This window comes from Nyctereutes procyonoides, unplaced genomic scaffold, assembly GCF_905146905.1.
Source record: "Nyctereutes procyonoides isolate TBG_1078 unplaced genomic scaffold, NYPRO_anot_genome, whole genome shotgun sequence".
NCBI classification, from domain to species: domain Eukaryota; kingdom Metazoa; phylum Chordata; class Mammalia; order Carnivora; family Canidae; genus Nyctereutes; species Nyctereutes procyonoides.
In genome coordinates this window covers 2,898,288-2,920,685 of record NW_026575142.1, presented here as the reverse complement: position 1 = coordinate 2,920,685, position 22,398 = coordinate 2,898,288, and the positions used below count along the sequence as shown (strand labels likewise).

General features: G+C 36.2%; 1 protein-coding gene across 1 annotated transcript in view; it reads left to right on the top strand.

Moving 5' to 3' along the window:
* FSIP2 (fibrous sheath interacting protein 2) overlaps positions 1-22,398 on the top strand; it is a 72,522-nt gene that overhangs the window by 25,830 nt on the left and 24,294 nt on the right. The window contains exons 13-17 of the mRNA XM_055308324.1: positions 1,748-1,811; positions 5,836-5,893; positions 9,559-9,595; positions 12,086-18,546; positions 18,595-21,050. Coding sequence (XP_055164299.1) covers positions 1,748-1,811; positions 5,836-5,893; positions 9,559-9,595; positions 12,086-18,546; positions 18,595-21,050 — 9,076 coding nt within the window. The remainder of the gene's footprint in view (positions 1-1,747; positions 1,812-5,835; positions 5,894-9,558; positions 9,596-12,085; positions 18,547-18,594; positions 21,051-22,398) is intronic.

Here is a 22,398-nt window from a genome sequence, read left to right as displayed (position 1 = left end):
TTAAACTTCAACATTTAAAATCCTCGTATTGCCCAACAGATTGCAAAAGCTATGTCCTTTACTAAACAAACAAACCTCTTGTAAAAACAGTATCTAAATTTTATTACTGACCTTTTATGGTTAATACGTTCGCCACCCATGTGGATCTCAAGTGAATACCAAATGTCCACCAAGTCCTAATTTATTATGAGAAACAGCATGGCCATTTTTTAAAATTTTTTAAACAAATTTAATTTTTATTGGTGTTCAATTTACCAACATACAGAATAACACCCAGTGCTCATCCCGTCAAGTGCCGCCCACAGTGCTCATCACCCATTCACCCCTACCCCCAGCCCTCCTCCCCTTCCACCACCCCTAGTTCGTTTCCCAGAGTTAGGAGTCTTTATGTTCTGTCTCCCTTTCTGATATTTCCCACACATTTCTTATGCTAAGTATTAACACTCTGCTTCCGACATGTTGTGTACAGCCTATCACCGTCGGAAAATGTATTTCTAGGGGCCTATGTTCAGCTCTCAGATCTGAGGGAAAAAAAAAATAATAAGTCTATTTCATGGATTTACCTCCCTCAGCAGGTTGAGTTCCGGAACAAGTCTAGAGAACCACACGTCTTCCCTGCTCCAGCTCTACTCAAACCTTTCTCCTATTGTAGCTTTGTTAAAAAATAATAATAATAATAATGCATCCATTCTTTTGTCCATTGAGTTGATGAACTTACTAATCAGTGCATTCTACAGAAAGTTAATTTTAGGATGCCAGTGAGTACTGCTGTGTAGGAAAGAGTTAATGTAGCAGGCTTGAGACTGCTGTCTTTAGAAGGGCCTGCTTTCAAGGTTGCCCTTGTCTAGTGTATGGGACGTTAGCTTTTCTAACAGTCCCCAAGTGATATGGAACGTTCCCTCACTGAATAGATGGTGCACTATATTGCAAATACTGTGATTTTTGCTGAGCATCTGATTTCTTTTTAGAAGGCTGGAATCTTGATAGGCACTAAGGCAGAGGGTGTCCTCATGACCAGCCTTCCATAAAAACTTTGAGTGCTGAGTTTCTAATAGATTTCTCTGGACATAAACATTGTACATGCTACTGTATATATTTTTTTTCTTAAAGATTTATTTATTCATTTATGATAGACATAGAGAGAGAGAGAGAGAGAGAGAGAGAGAGAGGCAGAGACAAGGAGGAGGGAGAAGCAGGTTCCATGCCAGGAGCCCGACGTGGGATTTGATCCCAGGATTCCAGGATCGCGCCCTGGGCCAAAGACAGGCGCCAAACCGCTGAGCCACCCAGGGATCCCCTACTGTAAATATTTTTTTCAACTGCTAGAGAAAAGAGCATACTCATGTGTTCTCTCAAGTAGGGAATGTATATAAGAAAAACTGTGCATAGATTTTTCCAGACTCAGCCTGTGTCTTTTTTCCCCTTCTTTATCCTATAGTGTATCCTTTTACTGTAATAAATCTTAGATGTGAGTACAACTATATTCTAAGTCCTATGAGCCTAAGCAAATCACCAAATGTGTGGGCGGTCTTATGGACCTCCCATGATACAACAGTGAACTTTTAAATACTGTAAATAAATATAACATAAACATCACAAAATGTGTGCATTTTAAAAAAAACTGACATTTTAGAAGAGTTCTCAAAATTTTAAGTTTCTATATTTTAAATATAGAATAATTGTTGATGTTCAAATCCTGGGGAGAAAAATCCTTTGAGGATGTTTGTTTCTTGTTTGGATTATGCAGAAGGGGATAACTGCTGACTGTAATGGAAGATTAAACAAGAGCTCAAGCTACCTCTGTGAATCAGGTAAACATCAATAATAGCTATTGAGTAAGTTATGTAATCTCTTAATTCAGTTTTTCAACTAACATTTATTGAGCTCCTGCTTCATGCCTGGTATGGTGCTAAATAATCTTTGAAGGTTTGATACAAATCACCGGCAAAATATTTAACCTGGTCCTGGTTCTCTTAGTGAGAAAAAAATTTAAACCGTAGATCTAATTAGATGTGAAACTACATATTTTGTTTCTTTTTGTTTTCACAATTTACACTTTTCTTGTAAATTTACTCATCTGAATTTTCCAATTTCCAGGCATAAAATTATCGTATATCCTATGCATGTGGGTCAGATTATTGGAAGGCAGTACAGCATAATGAGTAGGAACATATATTCTGACACAAGTACTTAAGTTGAATCCACACACCAAAACTAAAAATTTACGTCTGGCCAAGTTATTTAATTTTCCGTTCTTTGTTTTTTTTCCACCTATAAAATGAGAATGTCATGCAACCCAAATTCACCGCCCATCACTGGAAAGGCCAATAATGAAAAGAAGAGTTTTGATAAGGAAGGTACTTAATTGTTTTGTGGACTGACAACATAGCCTTTATCATAGCAGATTTTTGAAATATCTACAAAATTCCTTTATTGGCTTAGCACACATGATTAATTTATTATATGTTCTGATTGATTTATTATATGTTTGTGTGGTTGAAAGCAATAAATATTACCAATTTGGTGGTTCCATGTTCTAAATATTTCCATTCAATCAAGATGTTGAATTGTGTTGTTCAAATGTTCAATATATTTACTTTTATTTACTTTGTTCTGATACTACTATAGCTACATCAGCTTTCAGTCTTGAATCTTTTTATGTATAGATGTGGCTTTTGTAAACACTCTACTCCTGCATTTTGTTTTATTTTTATTGTGTATTGGAAATTTACTTTTAACTGAATTTAAGCTATTTACAGTTATGTTAATTAAACCATTAGATTTTTACTGCCTTATTGGTGCTTTTGCTTTGTCATGATTTTTCATATTTTGCTTTAATTTCTCCTTTCTTGCTTTATTTCAGAATATTAAACTTATTTTTAATCCATTTTTATCTCTACTGTTTTAGAAACTGTATGCTATGTATATTCCTTTTGACAATTATCCGAATTCTGGAATGTAGAAAGTAAAAGTCAAAGTTAAAATAATTAACCTCTAAACCACCATCTCATATCATATTTAACCAATAATTTAGTTTTTATTATTTTTTACCAGCTAAATATTGTTCTGATTTTTGAACAGTCAGGTTTTGTTTATATTTGTACATGTTTACCAATAGTTTTTTGTTCACCATTCCTTTTTGCATTTCATACTTTATAGACTCACCTTCATTCTTCCCTAAGTAAATCCATTCTTTAGAAATGTCATCAGTGAATGTGTTTTGGGAATAAATCGTCAGATTTTATTTGATAAAGCTCTCTTTATTTTACCATGTTCTAGGACATAATTATGGCTGGGTATATAAGTTCTTAAGGGCAGTTATTTTTTTCTTGGTACTTTAAAGACATTGCTCTACTTAAATGTTTTACTTTTTCTCTAATAATCCCTGTGTGAGTGATTCTCCCTCTCCCCTACCCACACACACTTCAGTCTGCTTTTAAGGTCTTACTTTTGCTTTTCTGCAGTATTACTATGATGAACAGTTCTGGACAAGTTTCAGCTATTTTTCTCTCCTGTATTGCCTCTCCTCACTTTCTTTATTATCTTCTTCTAAAATTCCAGTTATGTATATGTTAGACCTCTGTTTTTTCTTCTACATCCTTTAACAACTAGATTTTCCATTTCTCTGCTGCATTCTGGTTAATTTCTTCAAATTTGTCCTTCAAATCACCAAATCTTTCTTTAGTTTATCTAATCTACTATTTTATCAATTCAATGCATTCTGAAATTTTTCTGATTATATATATGCATATATATATACACACACACATATATATATAATTTCTGAAGTTATTTTTCAAATTTTACTAGATTTTTTGACAAGTTCTTGTCCCATTCTTGTGTTCTCCAATCCCTTCTTTATATATTTAAATATATAAATGCACTTGTAAGATATTCCTTATTTGGTAATTCAAATATATAATATCATTGATGCCTAATTCTAATTTTGTTTTGTTTTGTTTTGCTGCTAACAGTCATGGGGATTTGTTTCTTCATATTTGTCTTCGTGTGTGTGTGTAAGGGGCATCATTGTTTTATGTGAGCTCATTTTTGATAGAAATGTATCCTTGGGAATTCTATGTTTGTATAGTATATATTGCTCTATAGAACTCAAATTCAACACATTAAATATGTATGGTTTTTTGAATATCAATTATACCTCAATACACCAGTTTTAAAAATTTCCATATGCTTCTGCTAGGCATCTGGAAGAAGTATAAATACAGGTTCATTTTAAATTCTCACTTAGAGTTTTATGACCATATAGTAGATTTGAACCTCAAAGTCATATAGGAATTCATAATCACAGAATAGCTCTTAAGAGATATTTTTATTTTTTCCTCTTCTTCCTCTATCCACAGCTGAAGCCAAGACATAGTTTTGTGTGCTGCTACCTCTGTGGCATGAGTTTTTTTTTTTTTAATTCTTCAATGAAAGTTATAGCTCTCCGGCATCCAGTATGTTTTTAGAGGCTCTTACTTAGTTTTGATTCTCCATTTTGTTTGCAGGTATTGCCAATGTTCATAGACCAAGCATCAGCTTCAAAATTTGCTTACCACTCTAGATTTGTGTTACTCCAGACTTTTTACTGTCAAGGATTTTTTTTTATTGTGTTTCAAAGCTTAGCTGTTTTTAAAAGGATAGTTTTAATATTTTATATATAATTCTAAGCAAATTTTTCAAATATCTACTCCAGCATACTAATGGAAACAGAAAACTTTTTGTATTTTATTTTGTTTTTAGAATAGTATTGTCTTCACACTTAATAAGCCCGAGATCCGTGCTCTCCTAATTCCAGTTACTTCTACCAAACTGAACACACACAAAAAAAATATCTACAAAAACAAATTCTAAAAGGTTCACACAATTTAAGTAAGACTTTTTATACACATCGCTAGAACCTACTGGTTACTCATTTACTGGAAGAAACGAGTTACTATCTAAACTTGACTTTGAACTGGTTCTAATCACTAATACTACTTTCTGAAATTAGGACAATCTTTTTGTTTAAAACTTTTATTCATGTCCATTTTTGCATGATTGACACACACCAATTCAGTATGCCTGTAGAGATGTACAGAAAGACTTCCTATTTCACTTCAATCCAGAGTATTTAACAAAACTCAGTAATAGAACCTTGCTGGATTATATACAAAGCAAGTTAGGTAATACTCAAGTAGGAGAAGATTAATGGCAGACAAATCAATAAATAAATGTTGGTGAACATGTTAAATAATGGATTCAACAAACAAATGTTAGTGAATACTTACTGTGTTATGTGCTGAGGATACAGTGGTAAATTTGTGGCATAGGAAGACAGAAGAGTAAACATTTAATCATGTTATAACGTAATGAGTTTTGTAATAGAACTATGTGTGTAATACTTCAGGCTCACTACAGAAGGATATTTATTTACTTTGGCAAAGGTTTCTAGTGGAATTAACACAAACTGAAGCCTAAAAGACGAGTGGTTAAAAAAGAAGTCATAGGGTGCTCCAAACAAAGGGAATGGCAAAAACAAAGGCCCAGACACATGGAAAATATGACATGTTCAGCAAATTATGTCATTCTGGGTCTCTGAACCATAGAATATATATGAATATATAGAGACCAGCCAGAGTAGATACTGCAGAGGTAAGTGAGAACATCAGATTGTATAGTATATTTTATGCCTTCCTAAGGAATTTGGACTTCATTGTGGAGAATCTCTGGAGGCTTTTAAACAAGATGCAGTACCAAAGAATAAAGATCTACTAGAGGATATTAATTTCCATTTTACAAGTTGCTGGGGGGAAGAATACAAACTAATTACAATTTTCTTTTTCTAATAAATAGGACCTCCAGTTCATGCCTCAGCTCAGGGTACTTTCCCTTCCCGTGTTTTCTCAAATACGTAAGTATCTAAGAAAATTAATGTGTAATTATAAATTAATACTTTAATAATTACATGAGTGCTAATCAAAAGCAAATGATTACATGGACTCCTCTAGTAGTTCTACTTGGATTTAGTGAAACTTCTGTCTTTTGCAAACTCTCAGCACTAAGCTTAAATTGTAAAGCAGACAAAGGGAATGTTTTTTGTCTTCCTTCTCTGTCTCCTTATCCCCACTGTGTTTCTACACTTCCCCCTTCACTTCAGAGTCTTCATACCACATTCAAGTATATCCTACCATAATCCCTCCTCTTCAAGAAATTTCTAAGTTTTGGACCTTGTTACTTTGTTCTTATCTCCTTCGAAATATTTACCATTTCTTAGGCCGTTTGCGATTATTGGCTTCCCAAGGATGGTATGTTAGGTTACTACAAATATTAATGGCTTCACCAATTATTCTTGTCCTAAAGGGTGTCATGTTTACAGTAAAATCCCAAATAATGACCTCTGATGATGGAAATTGCAAGTCTCTGGAGAAGAAATTTGGGGGTCCTGATGGATTTTCATTCCTCAAAACTCAATAGCCCCTATTTTATTGGTGGTTATAAATGGTTTTTCCAACTCTAGGGAAAAAACTATTTTAGACCCAATATCATCACTTTCTAAAAAGGTAATTTTAAAAATAATGTCCAGGATATACTTTGGAAACCCCAAATCTCTAACAATATAGTAGAGCAACGTTAAGTGATGTATGGTGGTAAAGGGTATCAAAATATTCAGGTCGAACTTCCTTGGAGGAAGAATCTTGATTTAGGATTGATGGATGTCAGTTTGACTGACTTAGTGAGAGTGCACAGGATATGTAGCGCTGTAATAGATGCAGAAAGAAGAAAACTGACAAGTTCAGTTTAAAGCAATAGTACAAAGTGGAGGAATGACAATCGTGCATATAATGACCATTTTTATTTTATGTATTGAATAAATACATTTTTATTTATTGGAAATATACTTGCCTCTTCATTAAAAAGGTTAGAAGAGGTTCATAATAAAGTCTCAATTCTTGCCTCTTTATTTTGCCCCACCCAAGATTACAGAACTACAAAATCATTTGAATCTCATAGCAAATATTTTGGCTACTATTTCATTAAAAATGTTAGCTCAGCTAAGATGATTAACTCTATGCATGGCCTGGAGTTTCTTCCCAGTCCCCCCCAAATTCACAGTAGTAAAAATTTTTAGTTGCACGTACCCCGTGTAACCTCAGGTCAGAGTACAAATAAAACAGAACTAACAATACTTTCTGGTCTGACTCTTCTTGTCATATGCATATCACAGTCCTCTTGTTCTGATTTAAATCAAAATTTCATAAGACTTTATTGTAGAATCATCACATTTGATCTACTGTCCACCTCATCTCCCCTTCTTTTATTGCTTAGTTCTATTTCTCTCTAGTGTTAATACAAAAGGCATACAGGAAGGTTTATAAAATAATAAATGGAAATTCAGGATTAAGAGAATGAACACAAAGCAAATGCCATAACAGTGGGGGTAAACAGAGTTGCAATAATTGTGTACCACACTTAGATAATAAGTACATTCACGTTATTAAGAAGGGAGACATAAGGAGTAACAGAGTGAAGGAGGCAATAAGTCTGCAGTGCAGCTATGCAGACTGTGGTCAGGAATTTGTAGTTTATTTATTAGGTGGCACTCTGATGGTGTGGATGGGGAATATAATGGTCATATTAGCATGTATGAGAGACAACTCTGACAAGTATATAAGAAAAATTGAAGGCAAGAAACCAGGAATCAGTTCTAGAAGTCCATTAGTGACCTGCACTAAGGCTCCATTCTGTATTAGAGAGTAGGCCTAGATCCAAAAGGCTGTAAATGGGAATTTATCAAACACTTATTGAGAAACTCCCATGTTCAAAACAGAATACTAAATGGTAGGCAGATACTACAATGAACAAAGCCATGATCTGAAGATGGTGTTTTTCAAGGATACCATGGAGCTGGAGAAAAAAGACAGAAATAGGGCAAGTGAAAATTTCACAAAGCTCACTCTTTTTACTTAGATCAACCATTTTTCTTGAATAAACATTCTTTGAAATGCTGAAAGTCCTATGGTTAATTTTCAGAGTTCAGAAACTGAAACAAGAATTCTCTAAAGACGTTTGCTATGAAATTATTTTAAAAACATTTTGCAGTTTTCCCACTGCTTCTATGGAGTAGTAAGTTTTCAGATCTCCTTACTCTGCCTTTTTCATACTTCTTCTGGTCATTACAGTTGTTCAAAGTGGGCTTCATTAAAGCTCTCTGTTATTTGGTCAATTTTATTCTTTGGTCTTTGCTCTCTGTTTGGACCTATATGCATGTCTTTGGGGCAGAGAGCCTTTTGAGGACAGTTATCAATCAATAGGTTGGACTCCTCAAGTTCCATTTGGTACCTACAGTATAATGTAGAGAGAATAGAAGAATGAATCTGGGAGAATTAGGTTGCAGAGTGTCTGCAAGAAGAAAACTATGCTTAGGTTGACCTGAGAAAGCAGATCCTAGAAAAATAAAGAAGGCCAAAAGACAGAAAACATGTCACTGATATCAGCTTTCATGTTCCCGGTTCCATACTACAAAAAGGTTTTAATCTAAATATGAGTTGTTGCTACCAAGCCTAATTTCTGAGCTGAAACCAGTGAAGCTGGGGTTTGGGATGGTGGGGGTGGGGGTGGGGGGGGGACGTTGTTGTTGTTTCTGCCAAGATTTAGGATGTAATTCTCAGTCTTGCTGTTTCTCATGACTGAATTTTAGACTTTGGGAAAGACTTTGATTGTTTTAATGTATATTACAGACCTACAAAAATGAAAAAGAATGTCAATTTTCTTTTAAGAAACTGGGAAGAGGGCCTATGTTAAAATATATGAGAGTTCATATATCTGATCATAAGCAAAGAGTCAAAGTCAAAACTTATAGAAGCATCACATAGTCTTTGATCTGGTTTTATTAACTATTTGTTTTTTTTTTCTAAAATCTTCATTATTTTATTTGTTACAATTCAGAAACTATACTTTTAATTTCATTAGTGTGTGTTGACAATCCCATTAGAACACACGATAGAATATTTTCATACATATAAAACTTCTACATCTAAATTGGTATTGCATATGACTAGGAACCTGTTAATTTAACCCATATTGAATAATCATTCACATATTCCCTTCCTGCTGTTTGATGAAAGTGTAGGTGGGGCTATGAGGTTTAAAACGGTAAGTAACGATTATCAGAAAACTCTGGTCAAATACCTTTCCTCATGGTGCTTTTTAGAAAACAGAAAGGACTAGCCCACCATCCTCCTCCAATTCTGTGTCCTCCTCCAGAGAACCACAAAGCAGGCATGGCGAAGGTGGCTTAGAAGTAGAATTTTCAGATAGATATATTTTGTATGCAGCAGCTACAATTCCATCCCCCCAAGCAATAAAGTAAGTGAGTACCAAAGAAGCAGGGTAAATTATGAAGAGAGGGAAGGTTGGAAAAAAAATAAGTTTATTCTTCCTTTTGGATTTCTGTAGAAAAACTCTCAGATAAGAGAGAAGAAACAGATGATTCAAGGATTAGAAATTTTGAGAAAAGTTATATAAATTCTTGCCCATAGGTGATAACTAAATACTCAATCTTTCTTGACTTTACAGAGACCAGAACCTCCTAGAAAATTGCTTGCAAGAGAAAGTATGTACCATAAAATCTATTGATAAAGCAACATACTTTTAGTACTTTCTAATGTGTCATAACAGGAAAGAAACTGTGAATTGAATAATGAGTAATCATCTATTGATACTAGTCTTTTATATTTGCCTTTTTTTCCCCCTTAAAGCTTACTTTCAGTTAATTCTTAAATTTTGCAGTGATCTAAAGTTCTTATGAAAAGATAATGTTGGCCCGTCAGGAAGAGTCTCACAGGTATAGATAGAAGTGTGCGGAATGACATTAAAGGACCTAGCCGTCACAGCAGCACGAAATCCCACAAGCCCATTTTATCATGGGAAGCCACTAGGTGACATGGCTTTGCAGCCTTGGCTGGTGAGCTTGGGATGCCTGGGTCTGGCTCTAGCCATTTTAGTGAGAAGTGCCCTGGTCACCTAAGAACATCACATATAAAAGTACCTGGTCACCTATGAGCTGAGTCTTGGAACAAGCAGATAAGATGGTGCAATTTACAAAGCCCAGCCCTGGAACTAGTCAAACCAGTCAGGAAAGACAAAGATGTTGGAGAACAACACATACTCTGACATACTTTTTCACATGGACACTCACTCAAGTCATAGGATGTACAGCAAATATAAAAGCTTTGCTTCAAGGGAATCTTTCTCAGTCTAATTTTAAAGTGGAAAACAACTAAAAACTAGGTTCTAATTACTATATTTCACTAAATGGAAAATTTTTGGAATATCTCTTTTTCATATATCAAAGTTGGAAACTCTTTCTCACACTTAGCCTAAGAATAACAATGCAGGTTTTTTTTTTTTTTTTGTATCTGTGGTAATCAGAAAAATAATACATACTGAATGTCTTAGTTTATATATGCCGTAGTGCATTAGAACAACTACTTTCTCTGTAAATTTTTTTTTTTTATTTATGATAGTCACACAGAGAGCGAGAGAGCAAGAGAGGCAGAGACACAGGCAGAGGGAGAAGCAGGCTCCATGCACCGGGAGCCCGACGTGGGATTCGATCCCGGGTCTCCAGGATCGCGCCCTGGGCCAAAGGCAGGCGCCAAACCGCTGCGCCACCCAGGGATCCCTCCCTGTAAAAATTTAGATTTCATTTTAAAAATGTTTGATTTAGGATGTCATTATATAAAACAAGTATTTTACAACATAGGCCGTCATCCAAAATCTGTTTTCAAACCACTAGCCATTGTACAATAAAGGATAAAAAAGTACATTAGGAGACTCCTGGATAAGAGCAAGATTGAATTGCTTTTCCTAAGGTGCTTCCAAACACTCTCAAATGTGTCGGGAAAGAGTGTGTTACAGAGGTGTTAAATTTTCTTTGAATGTTGATCTGAAATGTGAATATTTCCATGCTAACCTAAGGTCATATTCTGGGTATGAACAAGCTCCATTATGGGGATCATATTGTTTAACCTGGTGCCTACATACTAGCCTTCCAGGCTTTGCTGCCAATTACTGATATTTACAGCCTTAATGTCTTAAAAGAAATAATTTAAAAACAGACTACTCATTTATCAGTAAAAGGATTTTTTTGCAAGCCCAAAATTTATTTGCAGTAAATAAGAGGTGGCTTACAGAAATGCCGCAGATGCATTTTGTTTCTGCTTTTGGTCCAGTTTAAGCTGTGACATCACCATTGACTTACTAGGAAAATGGTTTCCCAAATCTGGTCCCCGGGCGTCCATTTCTGGATCAAAATGAGGAATCCAATTTCCCTAACCTTGTTCCTCTCCCAACTCTTTCAGACCCCAGCCTAGTGGGACCCTTTTTTTTTTCTATCTTAACTAATTTGTTCCCTCATTATACCATCTTTTCTCAGCCTTCCTATCTAAAACAGTTTGCACTGATACTCTTTTATTGAGTACAAAACCAGTCAGTCTCTATGAGCATTAACATTTTTGTTGACTTTCAGAAAATTGTTAACAGTTAGCTGCACTCATTTTCATATATGCAAATCATAGGTTCATCTCTGCGGCAGGGATTGGGAGAGAGAGATGGCTTATTTTTCACTCTTACATCTTAGCTAGACAGATGTCTTTGAAGACACACAAATGTTTTGACTACATCTGTTTTGAGAAACACTTTGTTATAAATAATCTGGCATATTATTAAATAATATTGTTGGATCATAGACACCATTTCTTCTTGCATGTTATGTGGCTAGCCAGCAATTTGGTGATTTTTTTTTTCTATTTTCACCAAAAAGTAACTTATCCCAGCAAGAAATGTTGGGGAAAAACAAAAGACTTGGAGGAAATATGGATCAAATGGAAACCTATAAAAAAATATTTTACTCCTGTACAGAGTAAACCAACTTGAAAGCAATCTGAAAGTCTAAGTAAATTCCTCACTATGTTCTCTTTATAACCATCATAGTACCCAGCGAGGCACCATCTGATATAAAAAATTAAATGTTACCCTCTGTCCCAGAAAAACGTAAGAATGTTACATGATTCTTCCTCATTCCTGCTTGCCTCTTTTCCAGGTAACCTCTGAAGAACTGAATAGTATAATTCAGAATATAATGACCTGGGTTGTAGCTACAGTGACCAGTATATTATACCCAGCCATCACAAAGTATGAAGAAAGATTGCGAAATAAGGCATATCCAGTGTCTGAGGACTCCATCCTCTCTTCAGACAGCTCAAGTTTCTGCAGCACATGCAGTGAAGAGTTTACATATGGAAGCTACACATCTGCCACAACTCAAACATTTCCTAGAGAGCCCTGTGCATTTGCAGTTGACATATCAGTAAGGCGACCAACCACACCCTTAAAACCACCGTCTGCTCACGTGGAAAGAACAATTGTGGGTAAAACATATGACGTGAAAGGACAATCTATAACATCTGAACTCAAATATAATAAAACCAGTATGATATATGCATATCCTAAGGTCAGAACTTGTAAATCTGATAGTCACCTCCTGACATCACTTGAAAGATGCACCAAAATATCTAAGGACGCCACCACTGAAACAGATGGCTTAGAGAGTCCACTGTTTCCTGATCAAAAAGCAAAAGCCACGAATGAAATGAAGAATTTAAAGAATGTTTTTGTTAACTTTAAATGTCACTTAAAAGGGGAAACTGAATTGATTTTAGAAAGTATTTTTCAAGAAATAATGTCTGATTTAACACAGGCCATTCCTTCTCTTTCTTCTGTTACTGCTGAAGTTTTTGTTGACCAAAGTGAACCGGAAAAAGAAGACTTGCTCTCCAATATTGATATCTGCTCAGCAGCCTCAGAGATTGTAGAGAATATGCTTGAGAAGCTACAGTCTGCAGTTGAGAAAAAATGTGTTGAGATATTTTCCCCAGAAGATCTGTCAGTTGACATTAAACCAGGTTTACCACTCAGTAGGGAATATCTCAGTCCATCGAATGCAAAATCTTTAAAAGCTTCACTGCCTTACAATTTGGAACCCATGTGTGATATTGCTGAGGATATGGTACATGCCATTTTAGAAAAGCTGATGGCTCTTGCATCTTGTAAGCAAAATGAACTTCCTCGTCTTGAAGATACAACCAAACTTTCTGACCAGCAACCTATGACAGACCCAACATGCACGTCCCTCAAAAGAGCCAGCAAAAAGAAACCTAGTCCTGAACCTGATGCAGCTACTTTAATTGTTAAAGATCAGATACAAAATTTAATATCAAATATTTTTTCTCAGTCCTCTTTGGTTGGATATATAGAGGAAGCAATCAGTACTATACTAGGATTTGTACAAACTGAACTTAATAGCGAGAGGCTTATTGCATCTGAAGAAACCATAGTCCTCCTTCAGCTCCTTGATGACGCCTTCACTCAGCTACATCAGGAGCCAGTAAAGGCAGATGCCCAAAAATGTAGGCACTCTAGACTACAAAATCCTCCTGACACTGAAGAAAAGTACAGACTCACTGGCACAAGATTATCTAACGGTCCTAGGTCTAAAAGATCCTTTCCACCTATTAATGTTCCTGGCATGGTCCTTTATTCTGAAGATGATAATGAAGAAATCGACAAAATTGTGAAAAATGTACTCGATTCATCTTTCAGAGATGAAAAGCCAAAATCACAGGCACAAATTCCTGAGAATCAGTTTACAAAAGGCAACACCTGTTTTGAATATAAAAAAAATAGCAAACCACCTACAAAGGCTGCTTCTGGAAGAAGCAAAGTTGAATTTTGTGAGAGGGGATTAAAGACTGAGCTACCATCTTTTAATGATAAAGAAATTCTAAAGGAAAAACCCTGTTTGAATAGGGACATGTTGATTTTCAGCCAAGATGAAAAGCATCACATACAAAAGGCTTCAGAAAACATAGTTAAAAGTATTTTAACAGAAATGCTCAAGGACTTAGCTTCTGTTCCTGGCCACTTAGACAGTAAAACTGGCCAAGAAGCCTCAGTTCTTGTTTCAGGAAAATCTCAAGGTCTGTCGCATCAAGAACGGACGGACCAGATGATCTCTGTGTCAGAAATTAGTGCGGTGGCTCAAGAAATAACAGATGCTGTGCTAAATATACTCCAAAAGGCTTCAAGTTGCATTCTCAATACCACCAGAGGTTCCATTTCATCATCAGTTCAAACATCCCTAGGTAGTTCTGATACTCCACACACGGTCGAAGGAGCACCAAATAAAAAGCCATTAAAAATATGGTTTGGCAGTGAAAAGAAAGTGAAATATTTATCTTCATTCAATGTAGATCCTGCAAAGCCTTCTCCGTTAAAATCTGAAAAAAGTGAACCTCAACCTGTAGGTGACGTTACTGATAAGATCATCAGTACAATTTTTAAAAGGCTGAAGTTATTCATTTGTCAAAAATTACAAATGGGCTTCACACCTTCAGTTGTGGAGCAAACTTCATTAAAATCTCAACTTAGTGGTTACACAACTAAAGTGGTAAACATTGTTTTGCGTGCTATCCAGAATGAACTAGAACTCAATAAGAGAAGCCTAAATCATAGGGAACTGGACCCTGCCAAATCCCTTACAGGTAAAGGACTTTTTGATGACACTGATAAATTAGAATCTCTGGTCTCAAATCTCAGTGATGACATTATGGAATCTCCATTATTAACTTGTATTTATGAAATGTTATCAAGTGGGCTTTGTGACCAAAGCAGTATATCACTTCCTGCAGAGAAGCCAAAGCCTGCAACTTCATATGGATCTGACATTATTGATAAACAAGATGTTTTGCCAAGTAGGCAGGATAAAAAATCTTTTCACAGATTTTTGGCTACTCCATGCGCTCTCCATAGTGTTGTAAATGGAAAAGATCCCAAAGACAATGCTAGATTGCAAGTGTTAGACAGCATTGGGGAGGCACTATATGAAATGTTATGTACGCTCATAGCAACCCATTCTCAGCATCAGCCACCTTGTAGTAAACCAAACAGAGAAAAGAATGAAAATTCCCAAATGGCTGCTACATTAAAGTCCAATATTCAGCACATTTCCAAAACAATTTTGGAATACATCCTTGCAAAATTATGTAGTGTTGATACGGATACCAGCTTTGCAAGTTCTGGATTTAAAGCTGTCTCAGAGTCTCTTGATATTGACAACCTATCATTTGCTTCGATTATTGAGGAAATGGCCAAATGTACTGACATAATCTCTGGCATAATTTCCAGGATGATTCAGGAGGGTCCTAAACAGGTGACAAAAAGCAAAGCAAAAACTATCACGCCTGCGTCTTCCAAAACAGGAAGCACAAAAGAAACACCTCCCAATGAACTGAAAGCTATAGCTTTAGATATTCTTAATATGGTTTTTGCTAAACTGGAAGGGTTTGCTAATGGAAATTTAGAAACTCTGGGGTCTCTTAATGATGGAAATGAAGAAAGCAGTAAGAGAGCCTTGGAATGGGAAAGTCCCAGTATTTTCACAGGCACACATGAGGAACTGCTGCAGTCTGCTTTATACACGAATGCAAAGAGGATATCTAGTACTATTTTGAAAGCTATTCAAACGGAACTGAATGTGAACTCATTAGATTTGAAGACAAGTGTAAATACCCCAACACCCGAGAAACAAATGCTTAAGAATATAGTCGATTTAATTTTAGATGCAGTATCCTCGGATATGTTCAATGAGACTGAATCTGAAGAGGGAGGCACTGAAACTTATCGATACAGGCCAACCTGTGGAAATTCGCTTCCTGGAGGAGCTGAATCAGATTCATTTCTAGAAGATGCCTCATGTACAAAGAAAGAATTCACTGGGGAGAGAACACTAGTAAGAGAAGAAGATAAATCAGATTCTCTTAAACAATGGGTTCTAGAAAGAACCTTAAACAAAATTGAAGTGAAACTCAAAGACCCACAGAAATCTCCAATTGTCCCCATTATAAGAAATATTTTGAATGAAATTTTTCAAAACACTTTGGTCAGTCAATTAAATGTGCTTTCTCTCTCCCATTGTCATTTAAGTAGCATCGCTCACGATGTTGATGAGCCAATTCCTCAAACATCTGTTCAGTTTATAGATAAAATGATGGGTCCTATAGTGTCTGAAGCAGACGTAATCATAGTGGCAGACGATGTTGTTAGAACTGTATTTCATAAACTTTTCTCAGCCGCCATGCTGGAAAGAAATGCAAGTGAAAATAGGTATAAAACCATCACCTTTAGAGCAAATGTTTCTTTACATGAACACACCCATGGAAGGAAGTCCTCTGTTAGCGTGCTAGATAAGAACCCGTGTACTCTTACGTCCAGACTCAATGATGACAAACAGGCCAAAGTAAACATAGTTGAAGATATTGTACAGGCAATATTAACAAACTTAGAGACTTTTGCTACTTCCAAAGTAAGATCTCTCTTTTGTCCCCAAATCAACTTCACAGTCCCAATGGCTTTCCCTACTCAGGATGAAAGTGCATTAAGCAAGGCATTATCAGCCAAAGATTTGTATTCTGGTGATCAACTGTCCACTTGCTCAGTGGATCATATGACATCAGAAGAGACCAACTCAGTGTGTCAACTCCCTTTAAATAAATTAAATACATATGCAACAGAGGTGGCTAGAAAAATTTTACAAGGCATCAAACATGAGTTAGATAAAGAAAGGGAAAGTCCCTTCTTAACTCATAACATTGTGGTTATTGAGAGCGTTGCGAGTCACATTGTTAACACAGTGTTAGATATCGTATCATCTAAAGGCAAGTGTGGCAAAAACAATTCCGAGAAAGAGAGCAATTCAGGTCAACAAGAAGGAATCATTGAAAAGCTGTTTAATAAGACCGAATATAGGAAAGTACTTCAGTTTCAAATACAAGATATCATTGAAGGCATCTTATGTGATATTTATGAAAAAACCTTGTATCAAAATCATCTCTCATGTGCCACAGCCACTCTGAAGTGTAGCACAGCTGGGAAACATTCCGGAGCAGATTCTGAAACGGTCACTGAGGAGGCGAATAAGATTATTCCAAGACTTTCAGTTCCCAAATCGGATGTCATTTTGATATCTAATGACATGGTCAATATTGTTCTTCATAATCTCAGCTCTGCTGTCCTACTCAGCATAAATGCAAAGAATCCTACTTCTGCAAGACTGCCCCTGAACTTCTGTGACATATTTTCACAAGCAGAGTGTCAACAGCCTCCTCTTATGGGGTCAACAAGTGAAAGAAAAACAGAGTATTTGCCACCCTCAGGAAGTCTGAAATCCGCTTATGCTGATGATTGTCAGATAACTGCAGTAGAGAAAGAAGATGCCAAAAAATCTGCTCCTGACCCGAGTGAGGAAAATGCTAACTTCATTACTAAAACTGTTTTCAATCGGTTAGAAGCTTTTACCACAGAAAGAATAGACTCATTAATTACTGTTGCTTTCCAGGCTAACGAAGAGTCCATTGCTAGCCTAGAACTGGAAAATTATAAACGAGACGATAGCGCCTGTCATGAATCAAGCCAAGTCGAATCAAATGTGGACGTCCTTAAAGTATCCACTAAAACTATCCTTGGCCTTGAGCTCACAGATTCCACTTTTGCAAGTTACAGAGAAAATCTTCGGTCCACAATTCATCTACCACAAGGTTGTCTTAAGGAATATGCTGACATCATTACCAGTGCCATATTGAGACTTATTAAAAGTGACCTAGACTCAGAAATTCAAAAGATGTATTCATACCCAAACAACATTTCATTCCAAGAAAATATCATCGTGAGTGGAATTGTCAACAGTATCTTAGAGAATTTATATGACAAAAGATCTGCTAAGGAAATCAGTGTTTACTCAAAAGACAATCCTAAGTCATTTTCACCACTAACTGTACCAAATGAAATGTGGCTGGGACAAAGAGAGCAGGAGAAAGACAAACTACCTCGGGTTTCAATATATCCGTTGGAACAAAACCAAATGACATTGGAAAAAGAAAGCCAGGGAACTGTTTTGGAAGAAATATTTATGAGAAATGGAGAATCAAAGCAAAAAGAAAAGACAGTATTGCTCAGTGCAGTGGAAGACGTTTTAACTCAAGTGCATCAAAGAATAATAGAAATCATTGGCCATTTGTCTCCATTTAATGAAATCCCCCACGTAGTATCTAATTCTAAAATTAGAACATTAGGCATAACACAGAAAAACCTCTTTCAGTCACAGATTAGCAGCACAGCAAATGACGTGGTTGAAAGTGTTTTTGGGAAAATGTACTCTATAGTTGTTATCTCATTAAACAAAAGTAACAGACAAGTAGAAGGATCTGACAACAACGATACGTTGTCTAAGAAAGTGGCATGCGCCAAAGAAACCAAACAAACAGGAAAAAGAAGTAATGCCACCAGATATGTGATACCACAGGTTTATTGTTATGCAGGCAGTCAAAATGTGTCTCTATTAGAAAACAAATGTTTGCAGTACTCCCCGTCGCAAGTGGGGAAGGATTTAGTCCAAATGGTTCTTAATAAGATCATAAATTTTGCCTCAATTCATCTAGAAGACACTTTGTCCCCTGAAAGTTGTTCTGATGAGTTGCAACCTGTAAAGCTACACAGTTCTAAAGTGAGCTTTAAGGGCAGCCCTAAACCAGATTTTAAAACGAGTTTAAAAGCAAGACCAAAAGCTACTCCTTTGTCTAAATTTAGAACGAAATCACACCTAGGACCTGGTGGTACTAAGGTCAAAGGCAAGACCAGGTTGGGTGCTAGAGAAAAGACTCCAAGAGACAGCCAGTCCAAGACCTCCACTAAGCGGTCGCACTCCCTATCAGCAGGAGATGCCAAAAACTTACTGGACATGAAACTGCCTACCTCAGAACTAAAAATGTACGCCAAGGATATAATAAGTACCATCCTGGCAACAATTGTGAAAGCATTTGAGAAGGTGAAGCAAACCAGAACAATGATGAATGTTGAAGCTTTACCGTCCGATCAAATCATGGCAGCCAATGAAACAGTTAATATGGTTTTGCAAGAATTATATGCTACAAGTAACCACGATTTGGCTTATCCAATCAAGTTCTCACACGTGGAACACCTCAAACTTTCACAAGGGCATTTTGATGCGGAGTACCTTGCCAAACCACAGGCGTGTTTTTACTTGGAAAATGTTTCTTCACAGCTAGAACAGATTTTTCCTAAAGAAGGTATATTTAAAAAAATGTTTGACAAATGGCAAGCGGAATCAAATGACATAGAAAATGAAAAGTATAAGCTAATGACGATAGCTGAAAATGTCTTGACTGAAATTCCAATAAAAGCAAAAGAATTAGAATATTCCCTCTCGCTTTTAAGTTTGCCGCAACTTGAGGATTGTGAAAGCAGGTGCTATAGTCATTTTAAAGGAACTTCTACTAGACTTGAAGATACCAAAGCGCAAATTAATATATTTGGAAGAGAAATTGTAGAAATGCTGTTTGAAAAATTACAGCTGTGTTTTTTGTCCCAGGTGTCGCCCCCAGATAGCAAAGAAACTCTAGCAAGTAGGAAAGAATACAGTCGTACCAGAAGTAAACATGATTTGCCGATCAAGGACATCCTCAGCAGTGCACCGGCATATAACACAAAGACAATAGACCAGATTTCTTTGGGCTCCAGCAACCAAATTGTCCGAGAAATTGTAGAAAGGGTTTTAAACATTTTGGAGTCCTTTGTCGACTTGCAGTTTAAATATATCTCTAAATATGAGTTTTCTGAAATAGTGAAAATGCCTATAGAAAACTTTTTTCCCGCCCAACAGAGCCTATTAAGCAAAAAGATGTTGCCAAAACTGCAACCGCTTAAAAAGTTTTCTGATGAACCCAGTTCAAATACTGTTGCTTCTAAGGAAAACATACAGGATACCCTTCTACAGCTCCACTCGTTCCATTCAGAATTATTTACATATGCTATTAATATTGTCAGTGACATGCTCAGTACAATTAAGAACAAGCTAGACAAAGAAATAAGTCAAGCGGAACCATCCTCCATTAGCACATTGAAAGAGACCGTCATAGCAAGTGAGATCATTGGCACACTGATGGACCAGTGTACTCATATCAATAATCTTCCGAAGGGAAGGTGGTACCAAGGAGCAGAAAATAGCTATGTTGCTAATCAGCTTGAGTTAGCAACTAATATGAAAATGCCCACATCGAAGTTGAAGGAAGTTCGTTTTGGGGATAATCCTTTGCAAATCATACCTGGTGACGTGTGTCATTCAGAGGAAAATATGAAAAGAAAGTACAGAGCTTCATCAAACTTACCCTCATATGCCAGAGCGTCTATAGAAGATACAATTAAAGGCTCAGAGCCAATGGAAAGGCTTGATTCAGAAAATACAGTGTCGTGTTTTAAAAACAAGGTACAAGACTACAGCCCAAGGGACTCAAACTTTGGCCATTTTGACCAAACCGTGCGAGGAAGTAGCTCTCTCCCTGAAGCCAGTGTCTTACAAAGACTGTTTAAGAAAGCAAATGAGTCCACAGAGACAGCATTAAAGCAAGTCGTGTCATTCATAGAAATAGGAAAAGGTGAAAACCCAAGAGTGTTTCACTATGAAACTCTCAAACCAGTTGAGCCAAGCCAAATTCAGACAAATGTTTCTCCACTCAAAATATGTTTAGCTGCAGAAAATATTGTCAATACTGTGCTGTCCAGCTCTGGCTTTCCAAGTCAACCACACATTAATGAAAAAAACATGGAAACAATGAAACCAATTTTCATATCAAATCAAAACCCTTTGTCTGTTATATCTGAAGGACAAAAGAATGAGGAGAAGAGTTTGCTTAGAACGTGGGATAAAAAAGTCAGCTATCTACCGGAAGAAGAAGAAAAAAGAGCTGAAGCCAGCTGGGGAGATTTTTCTTTATTGCAAAAATGGGAAAGTCAGAGATACCCAAGAAGAAAGAGTCTGAAGGAAGTTAAAGCCATCGCTTTTGCTGATCATGAGCTGGGTCCAAAAGAAATTCATTTGGTAGCAAGACATATCACCACATCTGTGGTCACATATTTCAAGAACTTTGAAACTAGAGGTAAGCGAGAAATAACCTACTTTAAAAGTTAGCATAATGTAGAAATAATAGATTTTTTTTTAAAATAAAATATCCTATCCAAGGAGCTGAATTTACTGTTTTTTTTTTGGGGGGGGGGGTTGTTTTGTTGTTCATTTGTTTGAAATGAAAATAGCCTTAGAAGTGGAGTATCTAATTACTTCTTAATATATCAGGATACAAAAAAAAAAAAAAGCAAAGTTTAACCTCACATGGTTTGAATCTGAACAATTCTGTTGCTCAGTTTTCCATATCTACAGATGAGGGAAGAAGACATTACTATAAAGCAGGGGATTTTGGTTTAATATAAGATAGGAGTTCCAAATAATTTTTAAAGGTTTTATACATGACCTCTTTATAATCTTGCCAAGTATATAGTTAATTGATTGAAGTTAGTGGTTCATCTTTTCAAGGTGTACAGTTGAATTCTTTGCTTCATTAATCATGATTTCTAAGAACAGTGGTATTAACTATTTGTTTTGTATATATTCCAGGATTCTTAAATTCCTTTAAGCCCAAATACAACCTCACAAAGTTATTTTCACTCCTTTTCTAAGAGGTTGAATCATATGTAAGAGCCATTTTTTTTTGTATATCAAAACCTATTGATTATTGGCAGTTTCACAAAAATGTAATCTAATAATGTCATACATAGTACCCCTGAACCGGATCAGTAATTCCAGTTACCAGTTATGAGTTGCTTCAATACCAGGTCAGATACGTCACTTGCCAACCATTCAAACGGGGAAACACATCGTAGCAGTCCTATCCACCTGTCTGGGGGTCATTTCTCATCCTCAAAACGAGCGTTCTTTCAAGATGGATAGCTGTGCGTCTGCCGTTTCAAGCTCATAAACAGACTTTCCCCAAACATAGCTTACGTGAACTTAGAGAATAATAATGAAAAACAAACAAGAGAAGATCCATGATTTCATGCCATTGGCATTCATCTCTATCAAATCTATTCTGTATTTTCAGACATGTTTGGGGCCTTCCACTGATTTTACTTCTGCTTCTTATTCCTCTTGGAATATGCTTTCCTCACTTTCTTCATCTCAACATAACCAAATCCTATCTAGCAGTCAAAGCTCAGCTTAAAAAGCTGCCCATCTCCACGGAGTGTTGCCTGATTTTGCATGCAGAGACATAATAGATGATTATGTTTTGAGGAAGTTTTGAGGGGGGAAAAAACTTCCTCCCCCAAATAAATAAGAATAAATAATAAATATTTTTTTAGGAAAAAAAGTAATGGATAGCCTAACATTAAATGTTTTCACTGAAAAAATAATTTTAAATAATTACATGATCTCTCTAGAGATCACGGCAGATA